Below are 17,101 nucleotides of genomic sequence, written 5' to 3' on the forward strand. Positions count from 1 at the left end.
ATCCCATAAAAATCTAATATTGCAAATGAAAAAAACTAAGTCCATTGGACTAAATGGCTCCAAGGCCAAGTTTTATTTTCCATGTGATTCTATGTACAATGAAAAGTGGGCTCAAAATGCATATTATATTCTTCCACTATGAAATGGAGGGAAAATCCTATTTCTTATGATTGTTTGGAGATTAAATGAGATAATGTATGTGAAGTGGGCTTTGGGAGCCCATTCCCTATGGAGGAATACTCTCTCAGCCTAGGTACATGGGAGAGGGCCTAGGTCTTGCTCCAAATGATGCAACAGATTTTGATGATGCCCCATGGGAGGCCTCACCCTCCCTGAAGAGTTGATGGCGGGTGGGATGAGGGGTTGGTGGGGGGAATTGGGAGGATGGGAGGGAGAGGGAACTGGGATTGGTATGTAAAATAAGATTGTTTTAATTTAAATGCAAATTAATAAAAAATAGTAGGTTTCATTTCACATTGGCTTCTTCTCACTTGAGGCCCAGAACAACAGAGGGATTTGTGACTTCAGAGAAGGACCAAGATGGTCTACTGGACCCACTTACTCATTGCCCCACATATGCTCATACTCCCACTCACAGGGAGGCCATAAGAAACAAACCATTAAACCTCTGTGGGGTGAGGCATCTTAAACCAGCTCTCTTAATGCTTTCTGTGGCAAGTGGTTCTGGCGGTCAATGAAAGTGAAATAGGGAACTAGCAAGTGCAGTTAGTATTGCAGGTACATGATCCATACATGTGTGTACACGGACGTGCATACAGATTAGGGCTGAAAGGAATAACAGAGACAAAGGATTAAGTCTGGAGTCTTGTCTGCATTGTTCTACTGAATTCCCAGAGAACAATTCTGAGTGCAGATTCCTCTGTATACCCTGCCCTACTGAGGCAATGTGTCTCACAATGAATATCACTTTCTTTACCACCCTATGCCAGTGCTTGTTTATGGGTCCTATGTTGTGACATCAATCTCCTGGGAAGCAAGCTTAAGTTAGTAGCATGTGAAGATGTGTTACTCATGACCTGTGTTCCAGTAAGGGAAAGTAGTCCTCCCACAGTCTCCAAATCCTTATAATTCTTTGGAAAAAGCAGCATGAAGAAATCTCCATGGTACCAACTAGGCCGGGCAAGGGGTGCCCTGGGCTCACAGATGGGATGGCTTGTTCTCTTTTTGATGACCTTGGGTCATACTTGTCGCAGTAACTACCAAACCAATTTTCTGTCAGTAGTTAGAAGGAACTTTCTTGGAAACCAGAGCAGCAGTTTATTTCCAAGACCAAAGTTACAGATAAGCACTGAGTAGGGTAAAGAAAGCTTTCACACTCACAGTAACTCAGATTTCCCCAAATGTTTAGCACAAGTGTCTTCTGACCTATCAGGAAACAAAACTGTATTTAAAGGAACAAAATAGAATAAACGAATTTAAGATTTCATGTTATAACTGCATTTTAATCTTTTTCTAAAACTGGTCTTTTAAATTTAAAGAAGCAAAAAATAAAGAAAACCATGTTTTTAAAAAGATTAGCTAAACAACAGGTTAATTTCTTAAAAATTGATCTTCAGAGATGGGTAGTGGTGGTGCACTCCTTTAATTCCAGTACTCGGGAGGCAGAGTTAGGTGAACCTCAGTGAGTTTGAGGCCACCTTGGTCAACAAAACAAGTTCCAGAACAACTAGGGCTGTTACACAGAGAAACCCTGTCTTCCAAAACAAAAGACAAACAAACAAAAAATTAAATTGAGGACACCATTAACACAATAACCTCTTTAATTATCTTCCAAAATAAAGTATTTAGCTAAAAATCTATCCCAATAAATACATTTAAAATATTAAGACTCTTAAAATTTTTTTAACATTATCTTGCCATGAAGTTATTAACCTTTTTCTTGATAACTGGTGTTTTTTAATAGAGTAGGTTATCTTACACCAATATTAATAGAAAGATTTTACCTTGGAAAAACTAGCTATGTGTATTTGAAGTGAATGTTTTTGCTATTTGGTAGGACTGTTTGGACATTAACCATGTACCATGTACATTTGAGGATTTGTTGATTATTAAAATAAAGCAGAGACTAAAAAGTCAAATTTCTACAATTGTTATGACTTTAGAATAGCTGCATTACAGATGTCTACATGCATCTTTTTTTTTAACCTCCTCAAAATAAATAAAATAAAATAAAAGCAGCAAAAGTGGGTAAAGGTGCTTGCTGCCAATACTGTTGATCTAACATCCCTGGGACTCACATGGTAGAAGGTGGGAACCAAGTCTTTTTTTTTTTTATTTGCAAATGCTGCTTGGCCAATTGACTAGGATTTCTTATATGCCAGCTCAGTCTTAATTATCGTAAATCTATATATCTTATAAGACTTATCTTATCAAGGACACCTTCTGTTGGCATCCTTTTCCCCAGGATCACATGGCGGCTCCATAGAGAAGAGAGCCAGAGGAAGAGGAAGAGCAAGAGGACAATTCCTTCTTGTCCCTGCTCATATTCTGAGTCTGCCTGCTATGTCACTTCCTGCCTGGATCTCTTCACTAAATTTCCCAGAATCCTCCTTGACTCCTAGTCCCACCTATCTTGCTCCCCTATTGGCCAACAGTACTTTATTCAACAACCATTTCATTATTGTTTATAAATGTTTATAAATTTAGATGAGGTTGGTTATAAATGGTAATGATCACAGTCAATCTCTTTTTAAAGGAAAAGAAGGGAATTGGGTTATGGAGATAAATATTTTACATTCGTATGATTTTCATTTATTGATAAAAAGTTAAGGTCAATTTTGTGATATGCATAATTAAATATAGATTATATAGTCACCTATAATAGTCATAACCTACAGTTAGGTTACTTAGGTTTTCTAGATATACAGAGATGTATTTGAGATGGATAGATATTCTTCAAACCTTTCAAAGACCTACAGAATATATGGCATTTAAATGGTTTAGGGTTTTCTTGACAGTGAGACACAACTGCTCCTGGCACACCAATTGCATCAGAAAGCAGGATGGGCATCGAAGAAACTCATTATGGAGTTTGCCTTCAACATGGAAAGATTAGCCATTTGGGCAAGAAACTGCCCTTGCCTGGACTGTTTGTTACTGTGTATACAGGACCCACAAGAAAGTGACCTCTGAACTTACAAAACAATATGAATAATCCTGAAGGGTTCCTGCTGAAATGGAGAAGTGGAGAAGACACACTGTGGCCTATGTACTGAAGATGGATGCCCCAACGTTAAGGAGGAACTTTGGGTGACTGTCCAGGTAGCAAGATGTCTCTGTCAATTCTAGAGTTTATATATTATCCTTCTGTGGTCTTTTATGGAGTTGAAGACAGATAGTTATGGTTATAATTATCTTCAGTTATTATAAAAGATAAATTACCCTTCTTTTTATTTAGACAGAAAAGAGAAGATGATGGGGAATGTCCTTCTGTATATGTTTATCTTATTGGTTGTTGAGAACCAAGTCTTAAATATTGTCCTCTGATCTCCATCTGTGTGCCATGGCATGGGAACCCACACACATACAGCCAGTAAAGAAATGAACAAACAAATGTAATAAACCTTAATCAAACAAAACCAAAACAACCCAAACCATACCCAGCCTTGTGTTTAGTATTTTCCCTACATGCTGCCTTGGGGTGGAGGTGGGTGGATGTACTGTATTATCTGTCAAATGTTTGCCTTCTTCAGAGAAAATGCCCATGCTACATTTAAAAATTAAACAAAAAGCATGTCGTAAACTTCTCTGTATTTACTTCATGGTCCTCCACATAGCAAGTATATGGTGTCCCTTTATGGACTGATGGGGCCATAGCCACCCATATGGGGCTCATATAACATATATGGGCATTCCAACCAGGGAGGAAAGTGTAAGAAGCTGCAAGGCAATGATCTTTAGAGAGAGAAAAGTTGGCGTCTCCAGGAGGCTGAGTCTTTTATAACCCTGGCTTACATTTTAAGATTAAGAAAGCAGATCCAAATTTGGTATGAACTTTTATGTCTGATATGAAGAAAATGAGAGGGAAATTCCATGGGTTGAATGTATAGAATAAGAGTGGCCTTCAGCTGCCTGATGCAGAACATTTGGAGAAAGCTGGAGCAACCGGAGAATTTCAAAAGGAGGAAATTCCACTTGATTGACCTGCCAGATCGGGTTTTTTCAATATCATGAGCAGCAGACAGCTGTGAATGCCATCACCCAAATGCCAAAGGGTCATGAACTCTGAACCTAAGGTTTATACAGGTTTCTTGTGTTTTAATTAATTTTGCATCTGGACACATGTTTTGGGAAGTTGACTTTTCTTCTTGCTCTTTTTCTTTTTACAGTTGGTCAAGGCCCACAGACTTCTCTAAAGCCATGTTCTTCCATGCCAGTACCATAGTCCTTTGGTTTTTATCTGTCCTCTCTAAAGTTATAGGTCTCAGGATGAAAATCAAAATTACTTAAAAAAATGTTTATTTTCTTTAACTTGAGTTTTCTGTAACTTAAGTCTGGTCTCTGTGTATGTCTAATCTTACCTCTTGCAAACATGAAGAGAAATCTCTAATACAGATAAAGCCTGACCTTAAACATGAGAGAAGGTAGAATTACCCCTTAGCATAAATTAAAGGGCCATGTGTGCATATAAAAACATACTGAAATTAATCAAAGTGATAGGTACTTAATTTAAATTTTGTTTCTGTATGTTTTAAGTTGCAGTAGGATTGAGCAATTGTATTTAGGCTGGGCAAGGCAACTAGCATAAGGAAAACAGGTTCCCTTGAGCCAGACAAAGTACTTGGGACAGCTCCTGCTCCCATTGTTAGACGTTCCACAGATAGACCAAGCTACACAACTGTCACATGTATATAGAGGGCTCAGGTCAGCCCCAGTGAGGCTCCCTGGTTGTTGGTTCAGACTCTGGAGCTCCTATGAGCCAGATTAGTTGTTTCTGTGAGTTTTCTTGTTCCTTGACCTCTCGGGCTCCTACAACCCTTACATGTCTGGAAGGGGTGTACCTTTCAGGGTTAGGTAGAAGTGAAGGGAAAGCAGGGGGAACTCCCACAAATCTACACAAGAATGGCCCCAGCTAAGATTCTTAGCAATAGGGAATATGTAGCCTAAACTGGTCATCTGCTGTTATCAGATTGGTGACTATCCCAATTGTCACCAGAGAGACTTCATTCAGTGACTTATGGAAACAGTTAGAGACCCATAGCCAGCGAGACATCGGGCTGAGCTCAGGGAATCCTGCTGAAGAGAGGGAGCAAGGATTATAGGAGCCAGAGGGGTTAAGGAATATTATGTTTATTTTTCTTATGAGTTGCAATATTTTTAAATGTGTATTCAGCACTATAAACAACTGAGGACAGGGACTGAGTACTAGGCTTTGTTGTTTTTTTCTCAGAGCTCCCATTGAAACCCTGCACATCAAAGAACTGCTCAACAAATACTATTGAGTTGACCTACCATGCCGCTTTTTTCCATTCCAGGGTGAGCCAGGTCCTCCTGGTCCTTCTGGTCCCCCGGGAGCCCCTGGTATTGGACAGCAAGGTGTTAAGGTAAAGATATTTGCTTCTTTGTCCATAGATAACTGTTTGGACTGAGAAAGTGGAGTGTAAATGCTGTGCATTTTCTGCAGCAGTTACATACATTTTGGATCTTGGCACACTGCAGCATCATGGTCTCAATCGAATAATCAAGATACGTTCTGACTTCATTGGAATGAAAACTGTGCTTGTCTCCAAATGTCCTGTCTCTCACAATGCACATCTGGTTCTGTTGGGTTTATTGAGTTTTAAACACTAATATGCAAATATACTATTGGGAAGCATAGTATCTTAATGTGTAAACTACCACCTGCTCATATTACATGAGCAGACCCTAGAGGCCCAACACACTGAATGAGTAAATGCTAGCATTTGGGAGGAAGATTTGGGAGGAACTGCAAAGGTAGGGAGGAGCATCCTGGGATGCTCCATGTCACACAGAACATTGAGAGAGCAGAGGTCTGTCATAACAACAACAACAACAATAATAACAATAATATGTACTGATTTTAAGTGGATTTCGTGGTGCAGACAATTAGACTTTAATACAGACCCGAAAGGAAGCAGTTCTATTCAGTATGCTTAGAAGGCAGTCAAGTGCCATCGTGCACAGTATTTCAGCAACAACAACATAGAGGCTCCAGAGAGGGCAGAAATACTGGAGAAGGATTCTTTGGAAGGAAGTCAGTGTAAAACAGTTGAAGGAGAAGTGAAATGGTAGCATGGGGACAAGGAATGGGTGCTGTTTTAGGACAGCGGCAGGAACAGTGCACATCTTATCATGGCCATCTCAGAAACAACTGCAATTCCTCTGCGCCATTGCTACACTGTCATTTGTAAGTGCTGGATCTACTGGGTTGCATTTAGACAAGAGCTGCTCAACATTTTAGGGCAGCTTGTTTGTTTCAGTTCACATTGAAGCCAATTAGCCTCCTCCAAATATAATTTTTGTTGTTGTTCTTGAATATGAAAAGTTTGGCCGTTTTGCTATTTATCCCAGAATATTTGGTATCATTGTATTATTTATTTAAAAACTCACCATGTAATTCTCCTCTTCCTGTCTCAGGGAGAAAGGGGCCAGGAAGGAAGAACAGGGGCTCCAGGACCGATTGGAATTGGTGAACCCGGACAGCCAGTAAGTGGCCAACACAGAAGATCTAACTCTATGTGTTTGTTCTGATAAAAATAAATGCACAAGTGACTCTCCTCTGTATGTTTTTATGTTAAAAGGTACATTAATAATAGAAGTATTTAAGAACCAAACCTACATTACTTTTTCATGCTTGAAATAGACTACATGTATAGTGTGGTAGCCTGAATGTAATTTGCCCTCAGAATCTCTTAGGGAGTGGCACAATTGGAAGGTGTGGCTTTGTTGGAGTGGTTATGGCCTGGTTGGAGGAAGGGAGTCACTGTGGAGGCAGGCTTTGACAATTATGATGCTGAGGATACCGTCCAGTGTCTCAGTTGACTTCCTGTTGCCTGCAAGATGTAGGATGTAGGATTCTCAGCTGCTTCACCAGTGCCACCTCTGCCTGCAACGCCACCATGCTCCCCATCGTGATGAGAATGGGCTGAACCTCTGGAACTGTGAGGGAGCTAGCCCCTTACAGTCTTACTGTATACATTTGCTGTGGGCATGGTGTCTCTTCACAGCAATAGAAACCCTAAGACATATAGAATGTATGTGTCATCTTTTCAACTGCTCTTCTCTCATTGTAATCTCTTGGAAGATGAATTAGCTTGGCAAAGAAAAAGAGTTCTCATGTGTCAAAGGTTCCTAGGAGGTGACAGATCAGGATTAAGGCCTATGTCGGTACATGGTGATTGGCATCACTATAGCCCTGAGAACAATGGGGACTGGAATGAGGCTGAGGATCTTCTCATTATGTAATCCTCGAGAATGCTCTAAAGTTAGGATTGGCCATGGGACAAAGATAAAGCCTGTGTTATTCACAGCTACCACCTTATGTAGCTTTGAAGTTTGCTATTGTTGGAAAAGGAAAAAAAGGGTTCTGTCAAGAGAGCTCTGAAGAGGAAATGAATAAAACATGACTCTTCTGCTCTGAGGTTCTTCATAACTTTTCAAGTAATCTTTATTCTCAGCAAAGAGCTGTAGCTGACTCACTAAGGCGGCAGGAAGCAAGAGCAGCTAGCCACAGCAGTGGTTTTGCTGTGCATGTTGCTTCATGTAATCACTAATAGAAACATACAGTACCTGTGAATGAAACAACAGAATATTGTCTGAGGGGCTGTGGTGTGTGTGTGTGTGTGTGTGTGTGTGTGTGTGTGTGTGTGTGTGTTGCATATGATTTCAGGGTTCTATGGGGCCTGAGGAGAGGGCCTTGATCTTCTGGAGCTGGAGTTGCAGGTGGTTGTGAGCTGCCTCAATGTGGGTGTTGGGACCTGAATTGGGGTTTTCTGCTAGAGCAGAAAGATCTTTCACTGCAGAGCCGTCTCTCTAGTTCCCCAATTTGATTTCTTTATAGAGTCTAGATAGTTATCTCTTATTTACATTGTTCTACGTCATCTCATTCTACCTAAATTATTTATTATTGTTGCAGTATTTTTTCAGTTAACATTTATTTAGTTTTATCCACATTTTAAATAGTTTCTTAGTTTATGATAGCTTCCTTCCTCTTTTATTCTCTCTCTCTCTCTCTCTCTCTCTCTCTCTCTCTCTCTCTCTGTGTGTGTGTGTGTGTGTGTGTGTAAGCATGCATGTTGGAGTGGACATTCATGTACCATGGCACACATAGGAGTCAGTTCTCTACTTTCTTCATGGGTTCTAGGGATTGAACTTCATTTGTCTGATGGCAGCAATCCTCTTTACCCATTAAGCCTTGTCCCTGGTCCTACCTCCTGAGTGCTGGGATAAAAGGCATGCACCACCACTACCCAGTGACCCTTACCTTTTTTTTTTATTTAACATTTTTAAAAATTTAATCTTTTCTCATTTTACATACCAATCTCAGTTCCCACTCCCTTCTCTCCTTTCACTACCTTCCCCCTACCTGCCCCCTTACCTCAGAGAGGGTAAGGCTTCCCATAGGGAGTCAACAAAGTCTGGCACATCTCTTTGAGGCAGGATCAAGGCCCTTCCCCCTATATCTAGGCTGAGCAAGGTATTCCTTCAAAGAGAATGGGCTCCAAAAAGCCAGTTCAAACATGAGGGATAAATCCTGGTCCCACTGCCAGTGGCCCCAGAGACTGCCCAAGCCACACAACTGTCACCTGTATTCAGAGGACCTAGTTTGGTCCTATGCAGATTCCCCAGCTGTCAGTCTGGAGTCAGTGAGCTCCCACTAGCTCAGGTCAGCTATCTCTGTGTGTATCCCCAAAATGGTCTTGACTCCTTTGCTCATATTATTGCTCCTCCCTCTCTTTGACTGGACTCTGGGAGCTCAGCTCAGTTCTTAGCTGTGGATCTCTGCATCTGCTTCCATCAGTTACTGGATGCCTTCAGTTCTATGATGATAATTCAGGTAGTCATCAGGTAGTCATAGATTATCATCAATCTATGATGATAATACAGGGACGGCCAGGTCAGGGACACTCTCCACTAATGCTTAGGGTCTTATTTGGGGTCGTCCTTGAGGATTCCTGGGAATTTCCTTAGTGCCAGGTTTCTTACTAGCCCCATAATGACTCCCTCAATCAAGATATCTCTTTCACAGTATGTCCTCACTCATAAGTGGATAGTAGACACGAAGTGAAGGACAAACAGCCTATAGTCCATGACCTAGGTAACAAGGAGAAGCCTAAGAGGGACATACATGGATTCCCCTCGGAAAGGGAAATAGACAAGATCTCCTGAGAAAATTGAGAGCATAGTGGGGGGAGCAGAAGGGGATCAGCGGGAGGGGAGAAAAGGGGGAAGAGAACATGAGAGAACTGGACTGTGGAGATAGGGGAAGGACATAGAGGGAGAGCAAAGAAAGATATATCTTTATCCATATGTTCTTAACAGTGATGGACATCGTCATTACGTGTTAATTCCACTGTCTACCACTAGCAACTGTCCCCTTTGAAATGTTTGCAGCCTGTTTACAATTTCTTAGTAATTTATCCTTTATCCAGTCACACTATACCTTGACTGCAAATGAAGGCTTATGCTTCTTGCACCAATCATACCTTTGCCTCTTTAGCACTGACCACAGAAGTCCATCTGCTCTCCCCTTGTGGCCCCGGGTGGAAATGGCTATAGGGTCATATAAGTCTATGTAGGCTGATACAAACCATTTCAAATAGCCCTGGCCAAGGCTGTGCCTTCAGAAGCCAGGGGGATCACTGTGGAATTCTCTCAAGATGTCCATAAGTGATGGCTGTGGTGGCATAAGGATAGTAAGGTTGGCTACTTGATTGACAGTCCTTTTTTTCTGGGAAGCCAGAGCAGCAAGGGAGTGCAACGTTTGCTAATGAGAGAGTCTGACTGCCCCAGCCCTCAAGTGATTTGCTCATTTGAAGGAAATGATCATCAGAGTGCTTAAGAACTTAAAGAAGTTCTGATTAACTCTAATGGTGATTTAACTGCTTTAACAGCGCCTAACACCTGCCCAGTGCCTCAGGGAGTGGAGAATCCTCTTCTTCAGTTTTCTGGGCCATGGCAGCAGCTCACATGCCTATATAGAATATACCTCTAATTTTTGAGTGTTGAGATCTTTACTGTTTCTCTGGGCTCAGGTATGCTTTTATGATTCTTATCTATCTGTTTTGTAGCTAGAACACTTTCACAGTGTTGTCAGAACATGCAATTCTTCTTTTCCAAACTACAGTTATGCAAATTATGCTGACTCTATGATGGTTTGTGATTTAATTGGAAAGAAAGATCATAACAAAGGTGAGGAAAAGCCCAGTACAAAAATTTTGTGTCAAATGTCATAACAACAACAACAACAGTAATATCAACCATGTACATTTTGTAATTACTTAGAAGTAGCAAGAAAATTGGAGCCAGGCGTTGGCGGCACACACCTTTAATCCCAGCACTCGGGAGGCAGAGGCAGGAGGATCTCTGTGAGTTCGAGGCCAGCCTGGTCTCCAGAGCAAGGGCCAGGATAGGCTCCAAAGCTACACAGAGAAACCCTGTCTCAAAAAACAACAAAAAATAAAAACAAAAACAAAAAACAAAAAGAAAGAAAGAAAGAAAGAAAGAAAGAAAATGGAAGAAAGAAAGAAAGAATGAAAGAAAGAAAGAAAATTGGGAAGGATTCTGCTGAAATGGCTTTGCTTTTGCCTCTTTGCCTGTTAATTTCTGGTGACCTGGGGGTTAGTACTACTCTTGATGTCACAGTAAAGTAAGTGTGCTGATAGTTGAAGTAGCATTTGAGCTCAGATATCTAATTCTGTACTGTTAGCCCTTGTCTCTGTGTAATTACACTAGTGTGGTGCTTATCTGGTACCTATAACTAATTCATAAAAAGTAAATTGGCCAAGAGTCTCCAGGAAATTTCTCTGTGTATGCAAGGTTATTCAGAGTACTTTCAATAAAAAAAGTATGCTCTGAAGTAGAACTCTAATTACTTTGAGGTTAAAAATAAAATAGATGACACTGTTTGAAGATAATGGCCAATTTTTGCTATGCGTTAGCACACTTACCTCTAATGCCTGATTTTATTATGGGAAGTAATACTATAAATATATTGAGCAATCATATTTTATTTCATTGTTATATAGCCATAAAGCTTTCACTGATGAGACTGTACTAATTATGTTCCTGCATTATACAATATATTTGGTAAAAGCCAAATAAGTCTGTTGTGGTTGTAATCACTTCTCATAGCTTTTACAAAGACAGTGAGATTATTTATGGAAGCCTTTCTGTCTTTAAAAGGTGATAGACAGATCTGAGGCTGTAGTGGTTCAGTTGACAGAATGCTTGCCTAACATGCAGAAGGCTCTGGGTTCAATGCCCAGCACTACATAAACCCACTGTGGTGGTTCATACTGTATCTCAGGATTAAGGCAGGAGGATCAGGGTTCAGGGTCATTGAGGTGGGTCTGGGTTACATGAGATCTTATCTAAACAAACACATACACAAATTAAAATCAAAACATACCTACGTGGAGGCAGGGGTGCAACTGGGTGGACTGGGAAGTAAATGTAATTGGGTGCGTTGTGTGAAATTTTCAAATAATCAATAAAAATTTATGCTAAAAATAAAAATAAAGCTGATGCATCACCATTTACAAATATGTGTTTTTGTAAAATGGTAGTTTGCAATGCCTATTAAATTGAGAGCATCATTCCTCTAGCCCAAGTGCCTGCTATTTCTCTTCTCTGGTTAATAACCACCTTCCTTCATTTCTACTTAGCTGAAGGACATGAGAGCTGTCTAATGGTCTGGAATGTCACTCCAGCTTGTGGTGATTAAGCCTTGAATCACTGGTTTTGAAATCACCTAACCTTTTGCCCATGAGTACTAGTTCTGTCTTTGGGGCTTGGAATCAGGAGTTACAGAGTGCCAATACTCTTGCTTTCACCTCAGCTGACATGTTCTAGAAATGCAGAGAAGTAAGGAAGGGGGACTGGTGTTGGTTCTGTTCACTGTGCCTCTCTCCACACTGTTCAAGGCAAGCCAGACTGGATTACGTGCAGGCTTCCAGAAAAGGACAGGTGTAGCAGTTGTGGGACCCAAATCCTCTTCTTCTAGTCAATCCTGGCAAGTATGTATTGGGTGATTAATACTTAGGACAGTGTTTAACTCACAACTGTTAGTATGTAGTACAACTTACTGTTCTACCTCAGTGTAAACGTCACTGAAATCAGTTTTCACTATCATAAAAGACTATTTACTCCCCAAGACCAGGAGTGGGTCTGTCTGCTATTCCTAGACCCCAGCACAGTTACTTTTACCTACCGGGTATTCAATATATTAGTATTCTGTTACTTTGAAAAACACCATTACTGGAGACACTTGGTAGCGGTGGTGGTGGGAGTATTTCAGCTGAGGAAGCCATCCATGGTGTAAGCTCAGGAACTGACACAGAGGCTCGCTCTCCATGTCCTGCTCAGAGTGCTTTCTCATACAACTTAGGGCCACCTGCCCAGTGGTGGCACCACCCACAGTGGGCAGGGCCCACTCATATCAATAATTAGTCGAGAAAAAACACGGCACAGACATGCCCACAGTCCAATCTGGTGGAGGCAACCCCATATTTGAAATTTCTCTGCACAAGTGACTCTAGTTTGTATCAAGTTGACAAAAATTAAACCAGCACAATTGTCTATTTGACACACAAATACCACTACAAATCTCTGCAGCAGAGGCATAAGAATTGAAGAGGTAATGGGGATAACCTGAGACCTGGCACCATGTGGCAGGGTCGAAGTTCCTGAGGCTAGAAGGAGATTGGTAACAGTATAGCCTCAGTTGCTGTGGAAGCCTCAGGACGGAAGGAACCTGAAAGAAGCTGAGGCTTTAGGCTTGGTACTAGGTAACAGGGTTGGAGTTCCTGAGAAGGCCCGGAGAGACCATTGGTGAAGATGAAGTCTCAGTTACAGTGGAGACCCTTGCATGTTGGAGATGACGGGACAGTGGGAAGACCACTAAGGACAGTGACAGATGTGGAGTGGAGCTGGCCTGAGCCTCAGAGACAATCTGTGTGTGCCACAGAAGTGGGACTGCCCAAGTCCTTTGGAGTTCCGAAGGTTATGAGTGAGTTACAAATGTCACACACAGGATTTGAACTACCCTGCTGAACTAGGGTTTTGCTGTGATCTGATTATAACTGTGCTCTAGCCCTTCTTTAATAATAATAATAATAATAATAATAATAATAATAATAATAATAAAAGTATATAACTGACTTTGGATTTTAGAGAGATAAAAGACTTTAGAGTTCTAAAGAGAACATGGACTTTTAAAGTGTTGTAAACTATGAAGATTAAGAATTTTAAACTTTGAGTCTATTTTGTATTTTGTTATTAACATGAGCTCTCGAGAACAATCAGCAAATGAAAGGTTATGGTTTATAGTGATGTGTTTGTGTGTAGAGTTGACAAGGAGTCAGCTGTACTGCTTAACTTTTGTCAACTTGATACCAACTAGAGTCATCTAGGAACAAGTAACCTCAGTTGAGGGACTTTTTCCATTAGATTGGCTTGTGGGCATGCCTGTGGGGGCATTCTTTTAATTGCTTAAGTGATGTGGGAGCACTCAGTCCACTATGGGTGGTGCCACCCCTATACAGGCGTGTCTAAGCTATTTAAGAAAGCCAGTAAGCAACATGGTTCCTGCTTCAATTCCTGCTTTCAGGTTCCTCCTTGAGCTGACACCATAGTTTTCCTTGATGATGGACTGTAATTTGCCAGCCAAAATAAACCCTTTCCTCTCCAGGTTGCTTTTGGAAATGGTGTTTAATCACACCAGTAGAGAAACAAACTATTACATTTGGTGAAAGTTTGTTGAATGAATAAGTGAACTCAATACAAATATTCCTCTCATTTAATGTAGTTTTGGTTTTTCATGGGTTAGGTCGTTAGTGGAGAATAAGTTGTTAATGCTTTTGCTGTTAAATTGTGTAATATTAGTTTGCCACTTCTCACTTTAGTTTGCAGTGTAGTTTTTATGCTCATTTTAATTTTTTTCTCTAATTAATTGCTTGGCCATTAGAGTAAACTCTCATAGATATTAGACTTTTGATTAAGGTTTTAGAGTTAAAAGCTAGCTTTCCCATAAGCATTGCAATTTAAATTAAATTCCATGTTAGCTTTTTCTTTTAATTAAGTCTTTACTAAGTAGGCTATGCATAAATAACAAAGACCAACATTTAAAATGTTAGATATTAAGAAAAAGCAAAAAAATGTGTTCAAGATTGGGATGAAATTAGGTTTATTATTTTTTTTGAGACAGGCTCTCTCTAATGTAGTCCTGGCTATGCAGACCAGGCTGGCCTGGAACTCATATAGACCCACCTGCCTCAGCCTCCCAAGTGCTGGGGTTAAGGACATGCACCATCGTGCACAGCTTGTTAATTGTTTTCTTGCATGTGAGTGTGTGACACACATCATTCTGAGTCCTGTCCTGCTACCACTCTTGTGCAGAAAGGATCTCTAAAGCTTTTGGCATGTGTGCTGGAGGCCTGAGCTCAAGTATCACGACTGTCCCAGCAATTTCTCTATTCTACTGAGGTCATCTCCTTCGTGCCCCAAACTAGGAATTAATTTTTATTAATTTTTGTCTCTACTGGTTTTTGCCTGCATGTGTATCTGTGAACCACATGCATTCCTGATTTCCAAAGGGGCCAGAAGAGAGTGTTGTATCTCTTGCAACAGGAGTTACAGACACCTGTGAGACACCATGTGGGTGCTGGGAATCAAACCAGCTCCTCTGGAAGAGAAGCCAGTGCTCTTGACCTCTGACCATCTTTTATCCCTGAAGACATTAGCTTTCACTAGTCAAAAAGATTCCCTCCTCTTGGGGGTAGAATGGGGGAATGGATAGAAAAGGAGAAGTTTTTGGAACACAACTTAAGCTGTCTTCTCTAATAGATGGATCGAAAGGTTTCCCTAGCCAAGGGAGTTGGCCTGTGATAGTAGTCTACTGAACTGCCAACAAGTTCCAAAGTAGGCACACTGCACCAGTGCTGCCCATCTGTAACCTCTGTACTGTTGGGGTGGAGACAGGTGGATCCTGAGATTCACTGGCTAGCCAGTGTAGACAGAAACAATCAGCTCCGGGTTCAGTGGGATGGGACATCGCGTCTCAGAAAGTGAGGGGAGAGCTGACAAGATGGCTCAGCAATTAAGAGCATGCATTGCTCTTGTGGAGACTCAAGTTCAACACCCAAAACCCATGTCAGATGCTATCACAACAGCCTGTGATTCCAGTTCCAGGGGACACTCCCCACTCACTCACTCATACGCACGCTCACGTGTACACACACACACACACACACACACACACACACACACACACACACACGAGATGAGAGAGAGAGAGAGAGACAGACAGACAGACAGACAGACAGACAGACAGACAGACAGACACAAAATGCCTAGTTTTCATGCAAACCCGTTTTTTCTTTTGGTTTCTCATGAATGGGTTTTCTGGCAGCCCACTTTGCACTGTACTGTTTTCTGTGTAAGAAGCCCTTACTTCTCCTGGTGCCTTTCTGAGAGAAGTTATGAGGAGTTCTTAAAACCACTGAGACTAAACACCATGTTCCCCCATTAGCGAGCTCAGGAAGATATAGAATGTATGCACAAAATTGTCTGTGAGTTCTCCCAGCTCCAAAACTAACTCTAGTTTGTCAGGTCAGAAAGCGAGAACAGAAGTCATGCTTCTCACAGGCCTGGGAGAGCCTTCTCCAAGGCTCTCCCGAGATTTACTCAAATGAGTAAGTGTCTCTGTCCTCCTGATCACACAGTGCTGGACGTTTTGTCTCATGGGATGTGTTTTCTTGCCCTTACTCTGAAGCATTACTTATTTCCACTTCTAATTTGAAGATGGTGAGAAGCTTGTGGGCCTTTCAGAGAGAAGGAATTGAATCCAGTGAGGATCCTCTTACAGGTCCTCATAGCTGACAGTGTGTATTGCACTAGAAGGATCCTTACTAAAAATGGAGCAGGACTACATCATCACTGAATCTGTGGGAATGGAAATTAACCACTTTCTTCAGCTCGTTTCCCTTCCCAAATCTTACCATGGCCCATTCTCACCCTTGTTCTCTTCCCCACTGTCTCCTATCCTAACCAGGGTCCACGTGGTCCCGAGGGAGCAACAGGTGAGAGGGGCCCACCAGGAGAAGGATTTCCAGGACCAAAGGTAACGACAGCTTCTGAACCACTGGAAAATATGTTTTGTCTTACACAAATGGTTACAAGCCAAGGGTTCTCCTGGCCATTTTCACCAACTAAGTAAAAGAATATGTAAATTTCTCCATAACATGAAAGCACATAAGCATGAAATTTATAATTACAAAGTAAATAATCAGCAGACTTGCAATTTGGGTAATTACCGTATATTAATTAGAAAATTATCTTAGTTTATAGGCACTAAAGCTATATGCATTTGTGTTTGGTCTAGAAGTTAAGTTATTGAGTGAAGCTATAGCAACCCTTGGCTTACAGATTTGTTTTACTAAACTCAGTTAAGAAAGAAAGTCTAACACCAGTTTTAATAGTATTGCTGTCAACATCATAAAAAGAATAATTTCATCACAAAGGAAGAACAAGACATCACAAAGGAAGAAAGACCCCCTGTTGACCTGGAGTTGGGAAAGCAGGCTTCCTACTGCTTCCTATACCCCAGTTCTTTCTGTAAAGGTCCAAAGTACCAGGTTCTTCAAGCTTTATGAGCCCTTGATAACTACAGTAATGACTCAGCTCTGTTGTAGTCTGAAAATAGCCACAAAAATATATAAATGATAACATGTGGCTGACCAATAAAACCATATTAACAGAAGTAGGCAGTGGGGTCTGCTTAGTGGTCTGTGTTGGCCAACCCGTGGTCTTCAGTTTACAGCATATCTGCCTGAAGACACATAGAAAACAATTTTCTAAGGTATTTTGGGACCTAGCCATACATTTTCAGAATAAGAGACAC

The 17,101-nt window shown here is 41.1% G+C and overlaps 1 protein-coding gene across 1 annotated transcript in view; it reads left to right on the forward strand.

The window, feature by feature from the left end:
- The window catches only part of Col28a1 (collagen type XXVIII alpha 1 chain), a 155,909-nt gene that overhangs the window by 31,921 nt on the left and 106,887 nt on the right, over positions 1-17,101 (forward strand). Inside the window, exons 11-13 of the mRNA XM_035450390.1 lie at positions 5,496-5,564; positions 6,619-6,687; positions 16,253-16,321. Coding sequence (XP_035306281.1) covers positions 5,496-5,564; positions 6,619-6,687; positions 16,253-16,321 — 207 coding nt within the window. The remainder of the gene's footprint in view (positions 1-5,495; positions 5,565-6,618; positions 6,688-16,252; positions 16,322-17,101) is intronic.

Source organism: Cricetulus griseus, assembly GCF_003668045.3.
Source record: "Cricetulus griseus strain 17A/GY chromosome 1 unlocalized genomic scaffold, alternate assembly CriGri-PICRH-1.0 chr1_0, whole genome shotgun sequence".
NCBI lineage: Eukaryota > Metazoa > Chordata > Mammalia > Rodentia > Cricetidae > Cricetulus > Cricetulus griseus.